The sequence below is a fragment of the Camelus bactrianus genome, chromosome 11, assembly GCF_048773025.1.
Source record: "Camelus bactrianus isolate YW-2024 breed Bactrian camel chromosome 11, ASM4877302v1, whole genome shotgun sequence".
Lineage (NCBI taxonomy): Eukaryota > Metazoa > Chordata > Mammalia > Artiodactyla > Camelidae > Camelus > Camelus bactrianus.
The window spans coordinates 24,698,444-24,722,617 of NC_133549.1; the positions used below are offsets into that span (position 1 = coordinate 24,698,444).

General features: G+C 51.2%; 1 protein-coding gene across 1 annotated transcript in view; it reads right to left on the reverse strand.

Moving 5' to 3' along the window:
• The window catches only part of HTRA1 (HtrA serine peptidase 1), a 49,487-nt gene extending 30,368 nt beyond the window's left edge, over nucleotides 1-19,119 (reverse strand). The window contains exon 1 of the mRNA XM_010969904.3: nucleotides 18,567-19,119. Within this exon, the coding sequence (XP_010968206.2) occupies nucleotides 18,567-19,038 (472 nt within the window). The 5' untranslated portion in view covers nucleotides 19,039-19,119. The remainder of the gene's footprint in view (nucleotides 1-18,566) is intronic.
• Nucleotides 19,120-24,174: the final 5,055 nt, after the last annotated feature.

Sequence of the window (24,174 nt, forward strand, 5' to 3'; positions counted from 1 at the left end):
CTAATAAATATTTATCACTGCTGATTTTTAACATAACAAATGACCCATTAAGAGTAGCCAACATTTGCCAGGTTCCCATCCAAAGACAGTAAATTATTCATCTTTCCTCTTTATGAACTACTAGTCATGCACAAAACTCCACAAATGTTGCTTCCTTGGAACCCATCATCCCTGGAGTTTTACAGATAATACTTCTTAACTACTTTCAACAACTTCTTTATAGGAAGAGAGATATACACACAGTTTGAGAACCACGTGTCCTGGACACGCCCCCCAATAGTGTTAAGTTTCAATAATTATTATCAAAATTGAATAAGAGACACTTCCATTATTCAGTGCTTACTGATAAGAGCCAGGCACTAAGTGAAGTACTTGACACACATTATCACAAGGAAGAAAATTTGTTGCAGTGAAAGTGTAAATCACAATGAGAGGACTATGAATCAAAGGACAGACTTTTATCTGTATTTCTCTCAAAATGTTTCAGGGCGGAGGGTATAGCTCAAGTGGCAGAGCGCATCCCCAGTACCTCCTCTTAAAAAAAATAAAATAAACCTGATTACCCTCCCCGCCCCAAAAAACAAAAACAGAAAAGGTTTAGCACACAATTGCATACGCGCTTTAAATGCATTGAAATGTGTGTTTCTTTCAACTTTATGGCAAAAATGTCAGGTAAAGATTAGATGTGAGGCAGAAGAAGAAAGAAATCTTTCCAGTCCTAAGGCTGTGGTTCTCAAACTCTGCAGCGAGCCACCCCCGAGTGCCACAGCAAACCCACAGGATATTCCAAGTTTTCTGGGGAAACACAGTGCTGCTTGATACCCTGGACTGTCAAGTATCTGGTGGACACCCTGAGAAGAAGCTTTAGGTTGCTCACAGAGTTGAAATCAGATTGTGCTACGTTCTTCTGATGGTCCCATATCTTTGTGGATTTGGATTTCTGGTGGTCACTGTGATTAAAAGCAAGTACCATACAAAAATCAATGCTGAACTGGAAATGGGGTGGTGGGATCCAATCTGGTTCCAAGATTTGAGAGACTGTATGGCAGCCAACAGGCGCACACTGACCACTTGTAATTGTGGTTATTGAATAATGCAATTAAAATGTCTTTTTTTTTTTCCTTTTTTTTTTTGTCAAATGACTACCGTGTTGGAAGGATGCAAATACTTATTAAGTTGTTGGGACCTAATTACTTGACAAATGAAACAGCCAAATCCTTCTGTTGGCCCAGGTTGGGTGGATGGTGGGGCGTGAAAAATTACTCAGACACCAAGAGTGTCACAAACCATGCAAGTCTGGGAACCTCAGCCTGATGTCTCTCGCGCTCTCTCCAGCAGATAATCCTGACTCCGGCACAGCTGCCACAGTTCGGAGCAGAAGTGCATTTACAGGAAAGGTAAACAAGGCTGCGGCTTAGAGCCCGCATTCGCCCTGCGAGGGCCCTAGCCAAGCATTCGGTGGTCAGAGGCTTCTGGGACAACTGTAGAAGGAAAATATTTAAACTGCAGTGTCTCGTTCCCTCTGTCACACATCTTCTGTCCTGTCCGAGAGGCTGTGGGCATTTGGGAACGTGGCTGAAGGGAAAATAAAACCGAAGGGATCATCTTCTTTGGGTTTAATGATGTATATTCATGTGCTTTGAAGTCACTTCTGCATCTAGTTAAGTTACCTGTCCTGGGACAGAAATGGTTTCCAGGGACACTGCCACTGCCACCCTGCTTGCTCCCCTACCTGAGGCCAGAGGTTACACATATGGACCACACCGATCCATTCTGGAAGTATGTGGGCAGCAGAGAAGTATGCCCGGAAAGACTAAATTACTAATACGAGTAATAATAATAATCATTCTTGTCTCTCCATAGGAAACATTACAAAATATGTCACATGAAAAGCTGATCAAAGAGCCTACAGCCAAAGAGTGGGGTGGGGGAGGGAGGAGTATTTTAAAGGTGAAGGTCCACCTGGTAGTTACTAACAACATCATGACATTTTTCTGGGTTGTGTGGAGTTTGTAGTATTTGCCCACTTCATACAATTTTAATTTGTGGCAGTTTGTTTTTTCAATCTAAATAAAGAATCATTTCCATGCCTAAGGTTGCATTCATAATTTTGAATTCTTTTCCTTAAAAAGGGTGCCCCGAATCGTACAAGTTTCAGAGCCCATCAAACCTGGATCTGCCAGGGGAAAGGTAGGCGTGCCAATCCCCGCCCAGGTGGCGGGACACCCTCGCGGCTCCCTGACCCTCCAGAGCACATGGCTGGCTCACAGGGTAGAATGGAGACGCCTGAACCAGGCCAGCAGGACACCTGAGCTGCCCCTACAGGACACCAGCTGGGCTGCCAGTCACCGACCAGTCACCATGGCCAGCGTGGGACGGATCCACTTTAGAAGGACCAAGGGAGCCCTCCAGAGCAGCCCCTGCTCCACGTCAGTGCAGGTGCCCCAGACCCAGCTCCAGTCATCCTAGAATTGGATCTGGATGTTCTGCCCCTCGGCTCTGTCCCTTGTCCCTTCTCCATGCTGAGCTGCCACCTGGCGTGGCAACTCGGGTTCACAAACTCAGTGTGTCTGGGAGAGACGGGCTGAGCTGAATCCCCACCCCAGTTCCTTCTAGCAGGATTGGCAGGGCTGGGAAAGGTCACCAGGTTCTTTGTAATTCCAGGGCAACTCCAGTCCTGACTCTGCCCCTCACAGCTGGGTCACTTCAGGCAGTGGCCCTCCCTGTCCAAGCCTCGGTCTCTCTCCTCCTGCAACGTGGAGCTAAGACCGCTTCTTCTGGGGACTGGGGGTTCTGAGTGAGAGAAGCAGGTAAAGCACTAAACTTCATGCCCATCTTGAGGCCACGAGGTCGCCTGCCAGCTCTCAGCCCTGCGCTCAGCCTCCCAGGTACAATTCAGCCCCTCCGCGAGGCACTGCTCATACTTCTGCAACGTCTCAGAATCCCACCTTTACATTCTAACTCAGGCAGGTCTGGCCTGTTTTCGAAGTCTCCCCCAACAAAATTGCCACTTGGGGTGCGTGAACTTAATGCAGGACCCCATGGCATCCCTGTCTCCTGTCTCCCCCACAAGCCACTCCAGCCCGTAGCTCTGAGTCCCCAGCTCTGCCTCCCAAGACACCTTAATGCACAATCTCCACTCCTGCAAACCTCTTGCCAGACCTCCAGAAATACCACGCTCCACCCCGCCTCCTTGCATTCACATCTATTTTCCTTCCTGCCTAAAACTCTTATTCCCCTCCCCAGCAGCTGGTCAATCCTACCCAACTTTCAGTCTTGGCGGTAAAGTACTAACACCAGCAAGAATAATAGCATGCATTTACAGAGCATCCCCTGTGCGTCAAGCACAATGCTCAGCACCGAATACATTTTTCTCTAGTTATTCCTGCAAACCTGCAGGGTGGATCCCCCTGTCTACAGAGAGATGAGGAAACTGAGGCTCAGAGAAGTCAAGCACGTTGCTCAAAGCTTCAGAGCTGGGGACCAGGAGAGGCAGGAGGCTGACCCCATCTGTCCGGCTCCTGGGCTGGAGCTCTTTGCTCTGCATCTGCGGCCTCGCTTCCAGGTCCCAGCCCTTTCACCCCAGCCTCCGGCCCCCTGTGGCCCACACAGTTGTGGGAACACACTTCCCACTCCCAAGCCTGAGAACTCAGAGCCAGGATTCAGGATTAACGACCCAACCTTCGCTTCCAGCAAGAACAATCGCGCCTTCCAAATTCTCAACTGAGTCGATAAGTAGAGCTAATTTGGAAAACAGAACGCAGTGTATTCGAGGGAAAAGGGATGAATCCTCCTTTATTCAACGGGAACAGCATGTTCCCCAAATTCAAATCAGCTGCAGGAGCAGATTGATCAAATCACTCGCATTTTAATGCACTGTCCTATATTCAGGACCAGCTAGATGATTTGCAGAGCCCAGTGCAAAAGGAAAATGTGGGGGCTCCTTGTTTCAAAATTATTATGAATTCCAAGATAGTCACAGCAGAGCATTAAACCATGCAGCGTCCTCCTAAGCAAATCCAGCGGGACTGGACAGGTCGCACACCCGTGAAACCGGCCCTACCTGTATTCCAAAGTCATTTGATTTAAAATCCAAAATGCCCATGAAATACTGAGAAGCATCACATTTGCTCAGGACCTGATAGAGATGCTGCCTTAATCTGGTTGAGCCCAGGAGTCAGCCTACAGGGGCGGAGGCAACACTCCAAGAACTGGGAGGCAGGTGCCCATCTCCCATGACCTAGGATGCTGAGTACAGCTCACAGGCCGTGAGGCCAGCCCCCTCAAACCAAAGGCTGCTCCACTTTAAAATAAGGAGGCTCAACCTAGTGGCTTCCAAGGTCCCTCTCAGCTCCACGGAGTTAAGGGAAGAATTCACTTAGGATTTTTAACCTAATTTCTTCAACTTTAAGTGCCAGCAAAGATATTCATATTTTAAAGACTACTAGTCATAGCACAGTCCAGTCCTGACAACTGACAGGATGCTGAGAAAAGGACAATATGGGAAGAAACTCCACCAAAATGATGGCTGGATGCATCCAGGGTCTGCTCACCAAGGGACTATGGCAGGCCGGTCAGGGCAGCCACCCTCCTGCACTTGCCCCAGTCCCCCTGACGCCTCCCGTCCTTTCTGTGGTGTGGGCCTGGGTATAAGTGACAAAGGAAATACAGTTCTTTTGAAGGCAAGGACACAAATGCATTGCACAGAGGAGGCTGGAAATGAAAGCCAATGAAAAACATGTTCCCATTTTCATATGAAGGACCAGGAGAAGTAATTACCCTGAGATGCCAGCTGGGACCCACCACTGCTCTAGATTCAAAGTCTTGCCCAAAAGCCTTGGGAAATTTCTCTTGGCCACCAGCAGACACAGCCAGCCAGTCTCCTACAGGCTCAGAAACTGTAAATAAAGGAACAAACACAGCAGACTCCCAGTGGGGCGCCATGAACACTTTAAATAGCCACTGAGGATGGTTCAGTTGAGTAAGGGTCTGGGACACACTCCTCGGCTGTCATCAGCCACCCTCCCACAGCCCCAACACCCCAAGCAGGAGCTTCTCCCCCCCACCCCAATATGGGATCCAGTTTCTGGAGCCCCATCCTCCAAGTGCCAGCCTAGATTCAGGCCTAGAATCCAGTGACACCCCAGAACTCTTTGCCATGGGGCTGCAGGCGGAGGCTGTCCTCTTCCTCATCTTTAGGTGGTCCCGGGGTCATGTCCGGACATTTCTTTGTCCTCAGTACGGTCAGATTGATCATAACTACAAGGAGGCTACTGGATGTTAAATAAATCCAGGCCCAAATCCAGAGGGATCCCACCAGGAGGAAATTATCACACTCCAGGCACATCGTCACAAGGGCCCGGGGCCCATGTTCACCCACTCTGTTCTTTTACAGAGAGGCCACGTGGAGCCTGGCAAGGCTGGGGGTGCAGGTGGGGAGGGGACACAGGGATGGATCCAAAGCTTTTCCCTCTACTTCCCCTGTGCCTACTGCCCAGAGCCAAAGGTCCCCACACTTCTGATGGGGCAGGGGTGTACCTGCAGGGAGACAAAGCAGCAGAGAGAAGGAGCGGCTGCAGTCCAAGGCCGGCTGATGCGGGGGCGCCTGCAACAGCCAGCCGCTGGCACCGCGGAAAGAGAAGCCAGAAGACTGAGCTTTCCACTGCCCGCCGGGGCCCCGCCACGCTTCTCCCACACCAGGACCTTTGTGGCAGGCCTGGAGTCTGGCCTCCAGAACCTGGCCAAGCGTGGGCACCCGAGGCCCAGGTGGGACACCTGTCCCAGGTGTGCAGGCGTGTGGCGACAGGCCCAGGAGACAGGCCAGCAGTTAACTAACCTAACACCACACAGCTGGGAGAAGGGCTGGCCCACCGTCAGGGAGAGCACGGGGGATGCTTTTTCACTAAGAAAAGCTCTCTTTGTGAGTCTGCGTGATGAATTTGAGAATTACCTTGAAGGCAGAGGAGAAGTCCAGCCCAGCGGAGGGGAAGAAAGAGCAGCAGGCAGGCTGCGCTGAAAGCAGCCAGGACAGCGGAGAAACACAGTGCTTCCTCCTCTTCCACTGAACTTTGACTACTTTCTCCCTGAGGGTCAGGAGAGGAATCTTTTTAAACAGGTTCCTAATGGGTAATGACGCATGAACTGTAAAGGGGATGGGGCCTCCTTTGGCAAGAGCTGGGGCCTGGGGGAGGAAAGAAAAGCACAACCCAGTGAATGCAGCAAAGATGCCCAGCAAGACTCATTTTCTCCATGTCCGCAGTTTGAGTGACTGCCTTCTGTCTGTCCCACTCCATTGAATTCCAAGGAGACTTGTCAGCCATAGCGGCAACCCAGAGTCTGGCCCAGCGCTGGTCTGGACCATGAAGGCAGCAGAAACAGAAGCGAGACCTTGCACATTCCAGAAAACCAGACCCCCATTCTAATCGGTGCTGCGGCTGCAAATTCCAGGGCAGAGGGGCCCATGCAACTAGGTTTCTCTGAACCCTGCAGAGAAAATGCACTAGCAGGAGAAAGGCATTGCTTGTGGCCAAGGCAGCTGGCTGAAGTCTGAAATCAACCTGAATGTCCCGCACATCACTGGGGCCACTGTCTGCAAATCAAAGGGAGAAAGAGATGGTAAAGACGCAGCTTTGGAGACAAGCTTCCCATGGCCAAAGGCCCTCATCCTTATTTTTCTTTTCTTAATTTTTTTAATTGCAGTATAGTCAGTTTACTATTTTTCTTAAACTGAATTCGCAAGTAGCAACTGTTTTTTGTTTTTTTTTTTCTTTAAGATTCAAAATGGAATGGCGGGCTGCTGCACTCCCTGCCATTTGCACGGAAATAAATAAAATTCAGGAGAGCGAGGTGTGACCCATTTCATCCCTCCTGATGAATAAAGAGGGAAGGCGGCAGAGCCTGGGCGCCCGGCCTCAGTCTCCTGCCCACACTGGCACATCCAAGCGCTGGCAGCCCCTCTTTCCACTGCAGTCTCCCAGACGGCGCAGGGTGGGAAAAGCTCACCCGACGCCAGACCTCAGCCTGCAGAGCCGTCCCCCACATCCATGTGCCCTGAGCAAATGACTGTTTGCAGGGGCTGGGCCAAGGCTGTTGTCGATGGTGCTGCAAAGACTTGGGCAGGTGAAGTGAAGGAAGAGAAAGGGCCACCCAAACAAGTCTAAGACAGCCTGCGGGTGAGGAACGAGCTTGGAGGGGCACCTGGCCAGCTGGCTGTCAGTTACCAGCACGGCCCGGTTCTGCAGCAACCACTTTCCCGGGAAAAGGTGGCTTTTCCAGAACAACGCGTCTATGTTTAAAGGTGCCTGTCTTTGATAATCACTTTTCAGTCTCACTGGCCAAAAAAAAAAGTCCTTGCTTGTAAACCTGTGGTGAATGTGGATTTGGTGGGTACTGTCACCTTTAATCGTCTTTGCTGACCTATTTTATGTATTAGGAGAAAAGTTTCCCATCAATTCCACCCCACAATGTCTTTTTTTGGAAGTCTCCTGGATGGCCGACATGGTGTCTATTATTATCCTTGGGGAAAAGGCTGACTGCTCAGTCCACAAAAACGCTATTAACTCTCCTCTTGATAAGCATCTGGCTCCGGTCATGACCTTCCCAGATTTCTCAGCTGGGTTCTCTTCCTGCGCCAGCTCCTCCTGGCTGTTGTGTCTGAAGGAGCCAGGGCAGTTCAGGCTCCCGAATCGTCCAGCCACAAGCAGCGGGCTGGGAAGTGATGGTTCTGCTTATTAATGCGTCTGGGACAGGCTCCTGAGCTGTCAGCAGCCACCCTCCCACGGCCCCCAGTGGAGGAGGGCGGGCCTGGGGTTTGGGGTAGGAAGTTGGGAAGATGGGGGGGGGGGCTGTGAATCAAGACCCTCCATCCAGGAAGGGGACCGTTCTTCCTGAGAAGTATCCCCTGCCCATTTGCTTGAGGTGTGAGGAGGAGAATGAGGGGGACTTGTAAAACTGAGACAAAAGTCAGAAGGAATCTTCAGCTCACGTGAGAAGTGAAAAGTGGGCTTTCAGACCCAAGACAAGCCATTTCCCCTCTCTGGGCCTCAGTTACCTCGTCAGTAAGACGAGGGGGTAGGCTAGACCATTGCCGACATCCTTGCCAGCTCCAGAAAAAGTTACATGATCTAATAAATCTGAAAAGTGCATTTCCTGATCTTTTCCTTCCAGCATATAATTCCCATCTGTACAGAATACTCTCATTTTCAAGGCTGGCTTCCTGCATCCCATGCTCCAGTGTCTCCCGATAGAACAAGTCAGGGCCACCTCAGCCACCTAGACTTTCAAAGTGACTTTGGGGGCTGGGATTAGGGTTTCCCCATCAGGAAAAGGAAATAAAATAAAAGCATGGCCTTCCTATGTTCACACAACAGAATATTATTCAGTCATAAAACGAGATGAAGCTCGGATACACGTTGCAACATGAGCACATTATGCTGAGTGAAAGAAGGCCTGTCACAAAGGACCACAAATGCATGATTCCTTTTACATTAAATGTCCAGAAGAGGGAAATCCATACAGACAGAAAGCAGATTACTGGTTGCCTAGGGCAGAAGGGAAGTATGGGGGGGCTGCTAATGGGTACTGGATTACTTTCTGGAGTGATAAAACTGTTCTAGAATTACATAGTGATGATAGATGCACCTCGCTGTAGACAACATAAAAACTCTCAACTGTACACTCTGAAAGGGTGAATTTTATGGCACGTGAATTATATCTCAATAGAAGTGCATTAAAAAAGAAAAAAGGGATCACTGTTTCTTTTTACTTCTTTAATGTAGCTACTAGAAAATTGTATTTTATACATGTGGCTCACGTTATATTTTGGTCTACATTATATTTTGGTCTATGTGTAAACAAACATTTGAATAAACATATTGTTCACTTTTCCAAACAAACACGGTCTGGCCTCCTCCTGCATCCTGGACAGAGCTGGCAGCCGGGAGGCTCAGGGCACAGAGCCCTGGGCTGGGCGGCCAGGGACTCAGAGTTTCTGACACAGCCGGGCTTGTGACCTCAGGCCTTCACGTCCCCTGGCTGGTCCTGGTCCATCGCCGAAAACACAAGTTTTGGATCAGCTGACCTGACAACCACACAATCCCCTTTCGGTCAGTCTGTAATCACAGCTCCATTCACAAGCAAAACCAAATTTTAAAAGTTCTCATTCTACCTCAAATGCTGCTTATCTTTTAAAATCAGTCAACCTGGGAATAAAAGTCACTTAAAGACAGACCACGTAATTTACTGACTGAGCAGAGCGGCTGGTACCGCCCTATTCCATTTATCCTGAAGGATCTCTTTTGGGAGAATTTCTTCTTGGCTGCCCCAGCTTCCAGTGATTTAGGAGGTTGATAATTCTATAGCTGAGAGCAATGAATATGGGTCCAACCCCCTAGAAAATAATTTGGCAACATACACCAAAGGACATAGAAAGTCCTCACCCTTCCATCCAGCCACTGCACTTCTTAGGATCTATCCCAAAAGAACCACCCTAGTACAGAAATAACCATGAACATGAAAACGTTTGTTTCTGTATTGTCTACAATAGCAACCAGGGCCCAAATGGACACAAAGAGGGACTAGTAAACCAAAGCATGGTGCTGCTCGGGACAGAAGTGATGAAGCTGCTGGAATGATGGGGGAATCCTGCATCTTTTGTCTTCTTTCATTTTCAACGTAACAAGTTCTCTTTATAACTTTTTTAAAAAACTGGTACAGTGCAATATGCCATCAAATGTATGAATGCATTTCTCATGATATCGGAACAGTACAGTGAAAAGTTAAAAAGAGCCTTTATGCTAAGAGAGGAAAATCTTGGTACAGTCATCCCAAAGAAAATCTAACCACAGCTTAAAAGACATTGAAGCGTCTTAGCGCTGACTTATCTGGCACATTTACCAGGCTGTTTATACTGATTTCTTTTCCTTTTAGCAAGAGCACTGTAATTTTGGTTCAAGGGCATTAATATGTGCTTATAACTCTTGAGATGAGAAGTCAGTCATTACATAGATAGCTTTTTGGTCATCTTCCAACCCAAAGAGGGGATTTTTGGGGTGAGGGGTGGGAGGAGTTTTCTTCAGCATCATTGTTTAGTGGGAGACTAAGTGGAAGCACCCAGTTTCTCTGCCTCCTGGGAAAATCATGTGCATGGACCCTAGCCTGTCCCAAATACCCACCAGCTCCAGCAGAAAGGTGCAGCTGAGGTGGGCAGGGCTCCAAGGCTCTGCCTTGGGCCTCAGGATGGAGTCCACACTGGCCAACAACCCTGCCTCCCTCCCCGATGAGCTAAGCAGCTTGTGAGAGTCATATTCCCTTTGGATGCCTCTCTCTAAAGTGACGGGTTGGGCCATGGGAACTGCGAGAACCTTCCGCACTTAGATTTTGTGCTCTGGGATTCTGTCCATAAGCCAACTGGTGGCTTCGGCCAGTCAAGAGCATCTCTGCAGGGAAGGAGGTGTCTCTGTCCATCAGATCCCAGAAAACATGAAAACGGGGAGTTGATGTGGTTAGAGGCAGGCTGTGGAAGGCAAGAGCACAGTGATGCTTTTCAGAGGACGGAGGACTGTATGGGTGGCCAGCGGTGGGCACTCCAAGAGAAGAGACCTGGACGACAGTACTACAGAACCCCACAGACGGGAAGATGTCAGAGCACATGGGGCCCTTCTAGGTGGTCCCGGGTTCTTGCCCTTCCTCCTGTACCTTCTGTGCTATGACCAGACTTTTCCTCCTGGGTGTTTGCCAGTGAGGGCTGAACCATACTGAGCTACATTTTTCAGAGCCAAAAATGTCAAACTGGTGGAGAAATGTCAAACTAGGATCTAAGAAACCTCAACTCGGGCCATTTCTTGACCAACAAATGTTCAATAGGAACTCAGCCTGAGGAGCTCAGAATACAGACTACGGCTTCCCCGATAAGGAGCATGTGTTCTCTAGGATGTAGGCACAAGAGATGGTTGTGTGCCCTGTATAATATTTGGATGCTAGTGTTTTGAGCCAAAGCATTCTGCCATGGGAGATGATGGTAGTGAGCTCTGCTTTTGGCTTCCCTGAAACAGAAGGTCAGTGCTTGACAAGTCCAGAGGTGACCCAGGTCTTGGCACCCAGGAAGCATATTATTTTCTCCATATTTCTGGATCCCGTGTTTGGTGCTGGTTCTCCCGGGAGTCCTGGAAGAGTCTGGCATTGCCAATTCGAGGTCCTAATTCCTTGCAACCTCAGTGCTCCAGCACCGGAAGTTGACAAAGCACCTTCACACTCATTATCTCATCTGACCCTCACAGTGTCCTTCTGAGGTCTCCTTGGCAGCACTGTTATCCCCTCGTTGTAGATGAGGAAACGGAGGCCAAAGGGAGTTGGCAACTAAAAGGTCCAAGATGAGGCTAGAACACTCAGAGGCCATAAAGGAGACAGCAGTTCAGAGCTTCAGAAGAGACTCCAGAAACTTCAACATTCATCTTCCAGGAATGGACAGACCAAGCAGGGAGACGATCAGTAAGGACACAGTTGACCCGAAAAGCATTATCAATCCCCAAGACCTAACTGAGGCTTATGGAACACTCCACACGACAAGAGGAGAAGAGGCTGCTGTTCATATGGGACGCTCAGCAAGAGAGACCGCATTCTTGACCCGAAAACACATCCTAACAAATTTAAAAGAACAGAAATCATACAAAGTCTGTTCTCAGACTGCAATGAAACTGAACTAGAAATAACAGAGGAGAGCTGGGAAAGCCCCAAGACTCTGGAGATTAAACAACACGCTTCCAAGTAACACTTGAGTCAAAGAAGTCTTGAGGGCAGCTGGGGGTGAGGCCAACTTGGGCTCAGATCCTGACTCTGTGTCGTCCTCCCAGGTCGCCTTGGACAATTATCGGTCACTGCTTGGAGCCTCACCTATTTCCTCTACTAGAGGACGAGATAACGCTCCTCCCTCCCTGGGTGGCGATGAGGGAAGCACAAGGTTGGCCCGTAACACAATGAGCACACACCCAACCCCCTGAACACACCCAGCGGTGGTAGCTTTCACGTCCCTGTTCTGCCCAGTGCTGTTCCCCACCAGCCGGCTGTGCTGGAGAACCCCGTCCCCTATCTTACCACTCCCCGACCCCATACCAGCTCACTCTGCCAGAGAAAAAGAAAAGCAGATGTGACCCTGAATGCTGAGCCTTCTCTCCTCTGTACCAGTTGGCAGCCATCTGTCTGGGCAACCCCAACTGGCAGAAGAAGCCTCTGTGTCCATCCATCCCCACCAAGCGGTGACTGCCACTTGGAATACTGGCACCAAAGAGAGGGCTCTCCTAGTCATGGGGTGTGAGATGACTCAACTGTTGGATGATCCAGTAAAATCTCACCCGAGACTATGTGAAAGGGAACTCTACTGCAAATCTCGCCAAACTCTGAGGAAAAAAAAACAAAACACCCAGCTCATCATGCAGACAGGCCTACTGTCTTCTTCTCAAGATCTGATTGCACAACTAATGAAAAAGATGTTTCCTGAAGTTTGAAAATGTTGCACAAGGCTCTGACTCATTAAGACAGGGCTTATTCAAATTTGAAAATTATCAAAAATTCCAGCCACTACAATATGCCTTCCAAAACCATCATGTGCCCAAGGAGACATGATTATCTCCTGGTGAGGGACCAGCTGCTGTCACGTGATGCTGTGGAGGACTGTTTTTATGGAATGCGCTGACTTCACACTTTGTCCTAGGAATCTAAAATAATAGGTTATCTGTAGACTCCCAAATTTTTTTTTCCTTAAGATGTGACAAATCTTTCCTCGTGAAGAAGTCCCAAAGCATGGAAACCAAACAAAGCATCATTCAAGAAGATCCTGGGGCTTCTATATCCCGCTGTCTCTGGAGCATCACCAACTCAAGAGTGACATTTGTAAAATCCCAGGGATTCCAGACACGCAGCTCTTCATTCAAGAGAAGTCACACATGCCTCAGACGAACCAGACAACAACTGGGGGTTTCAGCAGGTGACAGCCAAGGTGGTATCTGACTCCCTCTGCCCAGAGAAACTTTTCTAACGTATTCACTGGCAAATTCCAAGGCAGCCTCCAGCACACAGGTCCCACATCACCCTCCTTCTCTGTGATGCCGTCTTTAAGCCACCTGCCCACCTTATCCGCAGGGAGACATCCTCACTGCACTTCTCCACTGAGCTGACTCCTTGTTAGATGTCTTGATGATGGGGATGGTGATGGTAAATGTTATTACAGCTAATATTGACCCAGTTCTAGTAATGCACTGGGCACAGCTCTAAGCACCAAAAACATATAATTGAGTGCTTCCATCTTTCAACAATCCTGGGACATGCGTATGCGATGTATGTATTTTTATTATTTTACTGATGAGGAAACAAGAGACTTGGAGAGTTCGTCACATACAAGTCACACATTTAGAAAGTGGTGCTCTGACTCCTTAAGCCGGGTATGATATGACCTATTACGAACTCCTTGAGATCATAGGCTACACAGCTTTACTCACCTGTAATTCCCTATACTTGGACCTTCTGAGTACACAGTAGGTGCTCAATAAATGCTCTGAATGAATTAAGAAATAGCACTCATGTCACTAATTCTGAAACCTGGACTCAGCAACCTTCCAGCAGCAACAGACATGTGTCTTCGCTGCCACTCATTTCTGTCCTTCAGCGAGTTGTCCATTGGTACCTGTCGGTGGCTCTAGTCACATGTCACCCAGTAGCACTGGGCCACACCAACTTCCCGGCCATTTCTGGGAGCCTTCTGGAAAAGCATCTGGAATGACTGTATGTCTCAGTTTCTCAGTAGAGATGGGGAAGGAAGGATAAAGGGCTCGGGGAGGATTCTCTCCCCAGAGGACCCATGCAGCCTGGCCTCAGAGCCCCCAGGTCAGCAAGGGGCACCAGGTTCAACAGAGCTTATACCTTGGGGCTGGGCATGTCACCACGGTGGCCATCCAGGGGCTTTCAGCAGCCAGCACAAAGTTGCAGTGCAAGGTCACCAGGCCCAAGATGGGCCAAAGGCATTCAACACCAACCTTGGCTTGAATCATCAATAATTTGAGAAAAAGAAAGAACGCTTAAAGACGCCAGCCCAGGCTCTAAAACACTGATGAGGTTACCACAATTCTTCAGAGACTCATTTTCCTACAAGAATCACACACCATTCCAGCTAGAAGAGCCCTCGGAGAGATGTGGTCCAATCCCCTCATTGCCAAGGCTCTGAGAGGTCAGGGGCTGGTCACCTGGCCAGGTAACAGCCTAGGAAGGGTCAGGGCCAGTCTCCGCCTGCCGCCCCCTCCACCCCTTCCAAGGAACCCTCACCCACTGCCAAGCTTGATTTCTTCTTCAAATTAAGCCTGACCAGAGCTATTCACTTGAAATATAAGCTCATGGAAAGTCTGATTTCTCAATCCAAGGCATCAAACTGCGTCCAGGAGCACACAACGGCAAACGGACTCAGGATCCAGCCCCGCAGTCCCGAGGCTGTCGGGCGTCTGACCGCAGTTAGCTCATGGTCCCAGCCATAATCTCTTACTGAATGCAGTTATTTTAAGCGCTAATGCAACCTATTTACAGCCCTTCTGGATGGAATGAAGTTACTCAAACGCTTGGCTTCTATACTCTTGGCTTACTAATTTTATAAAACCTCAATATTTTAACTCTTTAGCAAAACCAACAGAGAATAAAAGACGATAATCAACCAGAGTGAGCCAAGCCTTATAAACTGTTCAGAAGACATCTAAGCCAGTGGTGGTTCTGCATCAGGAAGGCGTGACCGGCCTCCACCTTCAGAAGCCCTCCCTCATCAGGCCTGGCATGAGACCAGGATGGGGAGTTCCTGGGCTTGGAGACCTCGGGACTGCGGGCTGCTGCTTGAGGGGGGCTTTCCCGGAGTGAGTGCTAGGAGAAACGGACTAGACTCCTGACGTTTGGAGAGCTTTTTTCAGGCTCCCTTCCTGGCTTCCTGTCCATTTTTAGCAGAGATCTGCAAGGCTGCCCATTCTGGCTGGTCTGTTGCAATGTCTGGGAGTCCAGAGAGACCTTTCTCTCCCCAAGAGCAGAGGTTGGGGCCTGGAGCTCTGGTCTGCAAGCATCTTTATCACAGCCCCTTCTGCTTTTTTGCTTTCCTTCATCAAAGGCTGCCTTGAAGGCAACTGGGGGCCACAGTGTCCTCCAGCCCCCGCACTGGTGGAGAGAGAGCTGTGTCGTGTCCTACGTTTCATCTCAAGGCCACGGCCATCTGGAGCACTGTTTATTTCAGCTATTAGCTTCAGCTTAGCTGGGGTTGGCTTATAATCTCAGTTTCTCTGTCAACAGCACAGCATGGTGATTATGAATGGGCTGTGGACCAGATGCATGGGTTCAAGTCCTGGGCGAGGTGCTGCTCTGGGACTCTCTCTCCCAGCTATAACACAGGAAGGACTGCAGGACACCCTCCCAGGGTGGTGAGAAGAATCAAATGGGTTAACACGTACCTGGCACATAACAAGCACAAAATGTATGTAACCCTCACTATCAGACTATTATTAATTGCAATTTCTTTCTTTTTTGTAGTCCCCTGACTGGTATGTAATTTTTGCATTAAACTAATCCAAACTGCTCCTGGTGGCAGATGACAGCTTTGTTCTGTGGTATAACCATCTACTTTCTCATCCAAACCCTGACAGCAGTGTTGATTTCTGAAATAAATGATTTGCCGGCACATTTCCAGCACCATGATTAGAGGCTCTCTCTGAAGTCTTTGTTAAACAGCTTATAGATAAAAGGGCTTTCCTTTGGATGGTGACACATTTGCCATCCAACGATCCACTGTGGCTCCCGGGTGCCCCTTGCCAGCATTTCCTCCCTCCTGTCCGCCTGGCTCTCTGCTCCAGACAAACCCTCCTCATGATCCTGTGAGTCGTGGAGCCGCTCCTGTCTGGGGAGCTCCTTCTCCACATCCTCGCTCCAACTCCAGGCTTCTAGTCCAACAGCACCTCCTCCGTAAGGCCCCCCATGTCCACTCCAGCTAAAACAGCACTCCTGCCAAGCCTCTCAGCCAGAGCCGGCGGCCAATTCACCGCATTTAACAATGACGTCAGGTGACCTGCTCGTGGGCAGGGCTTCCACTGAATGAAGTCTTGGCTCCCAGGCTCCTGTCCTCAGAGGTACCTCCGGGAAGTCAAGGGCGGGTGGAGTGTTCGATGAGGGGAGAAGGGCAGCAAAAGCGAAGCTTTCCATTGAAGAAAGACTGGATGGCCGTGTATCTCCAGCACCTCTTGTTTCTCCATTCATTCACTTATTCATTCATCATCCACCCACCTATCTGCCAGGTGCCCCAATGTGCCAGGCAGACACACACAAGCAGTGCCAGGCGCACTGCAGTGCTCAGTAAATATTTGCAGGAAGAAAGAGGGACAGAGGAACATGGCTTTGCACCCTGTCTGTCTCTCCGGCATTTCTAGACCGCCAAGCTTATCCTTCCATGGCTGTCCCCACACTGGCTCTCCCAGGAGCCTGCCGCAGGCCTGATGGCCAGTGGGAGAGGACCTGTTTCCCTTCACATGGTGACTATTAACAACTCTGCCAACTCCAAGGCCTGCTAAGTGACTCCACCTCACTGGCAATAAATTAGGTGTTTGGATAGTGCCAGTTACTCCAGACCCCGCGCAGCGAGACTCCAAACAGTAACAGCTGGCTTGTTTTTGACATAAGCGTACAATGTGCTTTTTTAAAGTCATCACCTCACACCCAGACTATTGCACTAGCCCTAACTCCGCGCCCTGGTACATTCTGCATTCCACCACTAGGCTGGTCCTATCCAGGAATTTTTTTTTTTTTTTTGAGCTGCCCTGGTTCAAGAACATCTGAGTACGCGTAGCACAGGCCAGCCTCTTCGGCCCCGGTACTCTGTGCCAACAGCCGGGTCACTCTGGATGCCTTCCCCAATCATTCCCAGCCACACCAATCTATTCACCACCTCCCAAACAAGACTTTGCTCAGCCTTCTCCCCAGGCCACCTGGGATGCACTTCCTGCCCTCCCCGCCCCTTCCCCCCCAGAAACTTCCTTTACCCTGCCTGACCTCTCTTCCCCAGCCTTGAGTTAAGCACTGGGTTGCTTTTGAGTATGACTGTCTGGAGGTTCAAATTCCAGCTGAGTGGCCTTGGGCAAGCAGTTCCCCCACCCTTAAGTGAGAATGACAGCAGGGGCTCCCTCCTCGCCAGGTGGTGAACGCGAAGTGGGGTCACACCTGTAACACACCTGGCGCACGGACTCAGCACGTGTTTTCATGCCCATACCTCAGACGCTGCAGGGTCCCTTCTCTCCAGCATAACTCTCCTCCACCCTCTAGTCTGTTTCCTGAGGGCGGAGGCTGGCTCTCTGCTCCCCTGCTGCTGGAATACACCATCTCTGTCACCTACCCCATTCTAGCACCTTCCTCTCTGTGTCAGTCAAACTGTGCAGGCCCTACGGCCGCATTATTTTCCTACAAAGAAAACCTAGACCAGCCCCTCACGCTGGGCTCCCCGCTTTCCCTTTCCATGCACTGGCCACGGTGAGGAGGCAGCGTGTGGCTGCAGCCAAGTGCACTGCCAAGCAGGGCTGGCCCGTCCCTTCCCCGCTGGATTGGCCAACGCTGAGCTCCGTATTGTTTTTCCACATGGTCTCTCTGACTGGAGAGCAGAAGCATCTCTCCGGAAGGTCCCGCGAGAGAGTTAGACGATCGCTCCACCCTTCGCCCCATCACCACCACCTCCCCCGCCAAGACCGGGCTTGCTGATAGAGAAAAGATGCGTAAAGAGGGAAAGATGTACACTTCTTCCTCATCCCTAACCCTCCCTCCCCAACCCCTGCCTCTGCATTTTTTCGTGATCCATTGCCACGTTCAGCTAATTCAAAAGGAGTCACTTTCATTTTTGTAGAGTTGGCTCAAAACGGGAAGCAAAGCAGTCAGCGACGCCGCTATAATGCCCGCGGTAGTAAACCGGTGCCTGCCCAGGGGGTCACCTGGGGAAACTGGGGAGCTGGACGGGCAGTACTGTTACTCTTAAATAAAAAGTTAAAGTTTTCAGTGACAGGATAAGTAATTTTTAAAAAATGAATGCATGCTTAATTTTAAAGGGGGGAGGGGCGCAGATACAGAGAAGGAAGGGAAAGCCCCAGAAATTAGTCCTTGTCCCAACGCCTCGGGCTCGCTCAGTCCAAGGCACCTTTCCCAGCCCCTAACTTCTCTACTCTCTTTATGCCTACATTCCTGTCTTGTTTGTCCCCCGGGCCCTGATGCAGTGTGGCCCCCCGCGGGGCACCCAGCAGCCAGCCATTGAGCGGGATGTCCCGTCACCCGGGCTCCGGGCTTAGGGACAGAGCGCGGCCAGGACCCGCCGCGCGCGGAACCGACCCTGGGCTAGGTGCAAAGCTCGGTTCCGAGGAAGCCAGCGGAACGCTGCCACCCCGGGGCCAATGCCCGCCTCTCCCAGCCAGTGGGTACTCGGAACACCCCTCAACACTTCGCTGTCCGTCGGCCAGCCCGTCAGTCCCGCGGGGGCGGGTCGGGGACGGGGCAGGGAGACCCGGGAGCTCCCGGAGTGCAGGTACCTTGGCCGCAGGCGCCGCGCTGCAGGACGATGACCGGCGGCTGGTGCAGACTCTCGGAGCGGCGGCTGGCGGCGCGCAGCTGGCACAGGTTGCCGTAGGTTTTGGCGTCGCTGCCGCACACCGGCTCGCTGCTGGCGCACACGCAGAGGCCGGCCTGCGCGCGCCGCCGCACCGTGGCCGAGGCCGGCACCCCGAAGGGCACCACGCACTGCAGCCCCTCGCCGCACGGACCCTCCTGCAGACCGCACTCGGCCCCCTCCGGCGCGCCGCACACCTCGCAGCAGCCGCACGCGTCGCGGACGCGGCCGCCCTCGCAGTGTCCCGGCGGCGGGGCGCAGCGCGAGGGCTCGCAGCGCTCCGGACACCCGGCGGCGCCGGGCGCCGAGCGGCCGGACCGAGGAGGCAGCGCGGAGCCGGGCGCCGCGAGCAGCAGCAGCAGCAGCGGGAGGAACGAGGCGCGCGGGGGCTGCATGGCGGCTCCGACGGCAGCGGCGGCGGCGGGCTGGGCGAGGGCCTGAGAGCAGCGCCGGGGAGAGCGCGGGAGGGACTCGGAGCGAGCGGGTGCGAGTGCGCGCGGCCGCGCGGCCCAGCCCATTGGCCTCGCGGCGGTGACGAGCCGCCTTGGGGACGGGCACGGCGCCCGGGAGGGGGGCCGGCCGGATGGCGGGAGGGCGGGCGGGCTGCTGGACCGGGGACCGCCCGCGGCGGGGGCAGGGCGGGCACGCCTGGGCACGGCGCGGCTCGTGGGCGCGGGCGGGGCGGCGCGCGGGTGGGTCAGCCGGCTCTCGGGGCTCGGTTTCCCGGTCTACGCTTCCCACGTAGCCTCCTTTCGCGGTTTCCCTCCCCGCGACTCGCGACCTTAAAATGAAAAAGAGGCTCTACACAGGGGAACCGGCGGCGGCCCCGCGCGCGAGCGCCCGGGAAAGTTCCCGCAAAGTGCCGAGTTGGGGTCCCGCCCCGGCCGCGGGAGGGGCCGTGGCCCAGACCCCGGGCGGCGGTGACACCGCTCGCCCCGGTCACGCGCTCCAGAGGAGGAGGACGAGCACCTCTCTGGAACTGACCCCAGTGCGCGGCACGCGAGACCGTGACCGTGGACCCTGTGCAGCTGTACAAAGAAGGCGGGGCCCGTGGACCTGGCAGAAAGCCAGCGCCCAAACCCACCGTTAAGTGAAAGAAAGAGAAGAGCAGAAGTAATTAGAATATAATCTTCAGAATGAGATTCTTTTGAAAAGTTGTTATGGGTGGGATGCGTGCTTGTACATGTACGGAACAGCTCCGGAAGGAAACGCGAGAAGCTGATAATGCGCGGAGTCGGCGGGGGATTCTTGGGTGGGAGAGGGGCGTTGTAGTGTTTGAGTTTTTCACCACGTGCATGATTATCTCAATACATTGTTGTTATTAAATGGAAGAGTTCGCCTTTGATCTTGCACTTGAGAGACCTCAGTGCATCATTTGGAACAGATGCCAGTCTCGGCGTCCCCAGGAGGAGCAGTGGCGACCCTGGAGATGGGTCCCCATGCCCAGGCTGTGCCAGGCCGGTGGCGGCCTCCAAACCAACACCGAGCAGACGGGCAAAGCTTGCGCCGGAGGACCCAGAAAGAGGCGGGCTCGCGCAGCCTTGGGCCAGGCCGGGCAGAGGCTCCCAAGGGCGAGTGGGTACAATTGGGCTGAGACGGCCGCCCTTGGTGGGGAGGGGCGCTAGACGCTTAGTGACTTTTCACCATTCTTCTGTATTTGCGCACGTGGTACTTTTCCAACAAAAACAGTATAAAAGTAAAATCCAAATATGTATAACCCTCCCCCCCTCAGAGCACCTCCCAATGTGAGGTAAGTTAGCATCCAGGGTCCAGAGGCATCCCTGGGACCAAGATCCCTGAAGAAGGAGGTCCAGCAGCCTGGGGCATGACAAAGACGTTGGGGTCCCCAATCGGGATCCCTAGACCCCATGGCAGTACTTCCTAAAGCCAGAACCTCATCCTTGTGGGAAGTGAGGCCTTCATCCACAATTCACTTAGCCAGATACTGATGAGGGCAATACCTCTGCTGATGAGAGGCTCTGAGTGCCTGGCTAGCTGTGATCGCCCCAAAAGGGGGTGGACTGGGTGAAGGGAATAATTAGCAAAGTCCCATCAGGAGATAAACACTTTCCCCACTGCAGTTCAGCGGGCAGATGAGATCAACGGGGCCTGAGGTGAATAAATTGGTGAAAACTTCTTTTCATCCCAATACTCGTATTTGACAGATGACAACACTGAGGGCCAGAAAGGATAAGTGACTGCCCAGAGTCACACCACAAGTTAAGAGTGATGGAGCCAGGACACCTTCTAAACTCTGCAAGCTCCCATTCCACCCTCCAGCCAAGTGGCCAGACTGCAGAGTGAACTAACCGATTCAAAACAAAATGTGACCACAGCTTATCCAAGCTCCTCCCTTGTCAGAGAATAAGTCTCTGAGGATCCCACTGAGTCCCCATCACTCCCTTGCCCCGTTCTCCATCCCATCCCCCCACCACACACTCTTTACTCCCCCAGCGCTGAATAACTTGCATTTTCTGGAGCATACTTTCCTGTTTAAAGTTTCTGTGCCTTGCTCATGCTCTCCTCTCTACCTGAAACGCCCTTCCTCCCCTCCAGTGTGAGTTACCATGACCTAGTGAAGGAGGCAGGAACCATGTCATCTGATGGGCTTGGATCCCAGATCCCACTTTCGGTCCTTAATTCTGTGACTTTCTGCAAGTTGTGTAAGGCCCTCAGGGACCTTCACCAAGAAAATGGCAGTGACTGCGGGTCTCCCTGGAGCAACTGACCTAAGTGTGTTTTTGGCAATAGAATCACTCCCGTGATGGTTCACAGCCTAGAAGAGGTGTTTGACTGTGATGATCAGAAGTGCAAGCTGTAGACGCCACACGGCAGTTCTACCAGGGAAGCAAGATGTACCTCCCTGCCATTGAAAGCCATGCTGGTGTTTTCATCTGGAGGAATCAACAGAGGGAGGAATGGAAGACAGAGCAGTACCTGAGAAGCAGGATTGGAAATGCCCAAGATTTTAGAAGGACCACGATCACATCACGATCATCTCCCAGGTGTGAGTGCAGCTCACCTCCCTGCTCTGAAGGTAACACAGATCACTGAGGAGACAACTTGACCGGTGGTGTCCCAACAAGTCCATGGATGCTCAGTTAAAAAAAATTAAAGTCCCTCTAGAAGGATTATGGGAGCCCTGAACAGTCCACAGAGGATGTTCTGTGTTTGCCATTGTGTGTCCATGAGAGGGCACATTTGAAAGGACGCAGAATAAAGCAGGTGAAACCTGGCATCATGGGCTCATCACTGACCTTCCCTTTGTCATAACATCTCCGTATCTAGAAATAATGCTTTTGATCTGAAAGGGTTACTCTTTCTCTCCTTCATTTCTCCCCCACTCTGATGCCATTCATAAAGACAGTTTCTTAAAAGATGCATTTTTTTAATACACCATGGAAAGTCATTTCTCACTCACTGGGTCTGGGCACAGATTCCTAGAGAGGATTTTTCCAGAGAAAAGGGGGCAATTCTGAAGCCACACAGGCAAGTTCCCTGCCATCCTCTCTGTGGCCCAGATTTACAGCTTGTAAGCCTTAATTTTGAACAAAGTCAAGTCTATTCATGAATAATGAACAATGAAACACCATGGTTGCCAAAGCCTGGGTTAGGAAATGGGGCTTCTGCACTGGAACAAAGCAGACATGCCTGTGCTTCCCAAAAGGAGAAAGATCTCCCACGTGGGGCCTCCTGACTGCAGGAAGGACCCTGAATGGGTGGGGGCCCCTACTGCCTTTCCTAATCCACAGGACTGGAAGCTCAGTTCCTCAAGTAATATTCTGACTCTTCCAGTCTTCACACTCCCCTACGCCCTGATTTCTCTCAGTCCCACTCAAACGAAGTCCAGACTTCTTATCTTGACATCCAAAGTGCTCCATGCTCTCATCCAAGCTGCCCTCAAGCCAGGCTGTCCTCTGGTCGCAGGGGGCCAGATACCCTGAGTTTCCACTAGCACCCATTTCCCCCCTCTCCATAGTAACAGAACCCTGGCCCCCCAGATAAAAGGTGACCTCTGAGCTGGTTCTGGCTCCCTTTCCTCCTATCCCCTCCCGCCACTCCACAGTCAGAAGGCCATCACCTTCTGTGACGACAGGCACTCCCTGGTCCTGCTTCCCTGAAGACAGTCTGTGTTTAGTTCAAGAGAAACTTCTTGAGCATCTGCCAGACACTCTCCTGGACACTGGAGATGTGGTAGTGAATGACTGAGCCCCTGCCCCCAAGGAGCTCAAAGTCCAGCATTTCCTGCAGTGACGGGAACACTCTCTACTTGTGCTGTCCAGAACAGTAGTCACTATGTGTGCCTGCTGAGCATTGCACATGTGGCAAGTGGGACTGAGAAACTGAATTTTCTTTTTCTTTCATTTTAATTCATTCAAGTGTAGATAGCAGCACGGGTGCACCCCGTGAGCTACATGAAACCAGCGCCTGTTACACTGTAGAGAGAAGGATAAGAAAACACATGCAGGGGCACTGGGGAGAGGGGAAATCGGGATGTTAGAGAGGTACTGACTGAGCTGCATCTTGGGGGGTGGGCAGGACTTCCCTGGGGGTCGATGTTATGAGTCCACCCTGTTGGGGAAATTCAAGCGTGGCTGCAGGCAGGAAAGGGGTCCCCGTGGGCAGGAGAGGCAGCTGGAGTGGGGGCCCAGGTTGTGAAGGGCTCTGCTGTCCTCCTAAGGAATTTGGGCTTGCACTGATGCTGGTGAGAAGTTCCACTAGGCTTTTAAGGAGCTGTGTTTTGGCAGAATCACCATGCTGCAGTATGGATGGTAGACTGAAAAAAGTGGATTCAGTAACAGGCATTTTTAAATATAGATTTTAGGTGAAGGAGCACTTTGAATTATATTGAAGTTGCAGTTAGCTTAACTCAATGGGATAAGAAGGAAAGAGATTCCATTAGCTTTGTAATAGTTAATTCATTTCCACAGCGACCTCTTCCCAGCGAACCCCTCCTTCAAAACTAGTGCCAATGGTGAGGATGTTTAAAATATTTTTGAGATCTTCTAAAGCACTTTAGAAATATTAACATTTCTAATATCAAATCACAAAATATTCATGTCTATTAATTAAAGAAGGACCCTCCTAAAACCAGTCTAGACCGGGCTGCTGCTCTGTGTCCTTTCAAACCTTCAGGACCTATAATTCAGATCTTTCATTAATTTAGACTAACCTGTCCCGTAAATCAACTGCAAAAGACCAGCAGTCCATGTTTGCACTAATTGGATCTTTCCAATATATTTGTTTTAGAAAATTAAAAGCGCATGGTGCATGACCAATTTTTTCCACTCTCAGTGACCAAATATTGGACAGACCCAAGTTCAAATAGATCCACAGGCAGCCACCAAAGTGTAATGAATGACAGCTTGTCGATTTTCTGTCATTCAGGAGCAGCGTGAAAAGCTGAACAGGGTCACATGTAGAACATTCTGCCTTTCAGGCAAGATTGTTTGACTTTTTTATTTTTTTGAGGGGAGGATGGGAACCAGCATTTACTGAGCACCGGCAGATTCCCAGTAGTTTAAAAATAC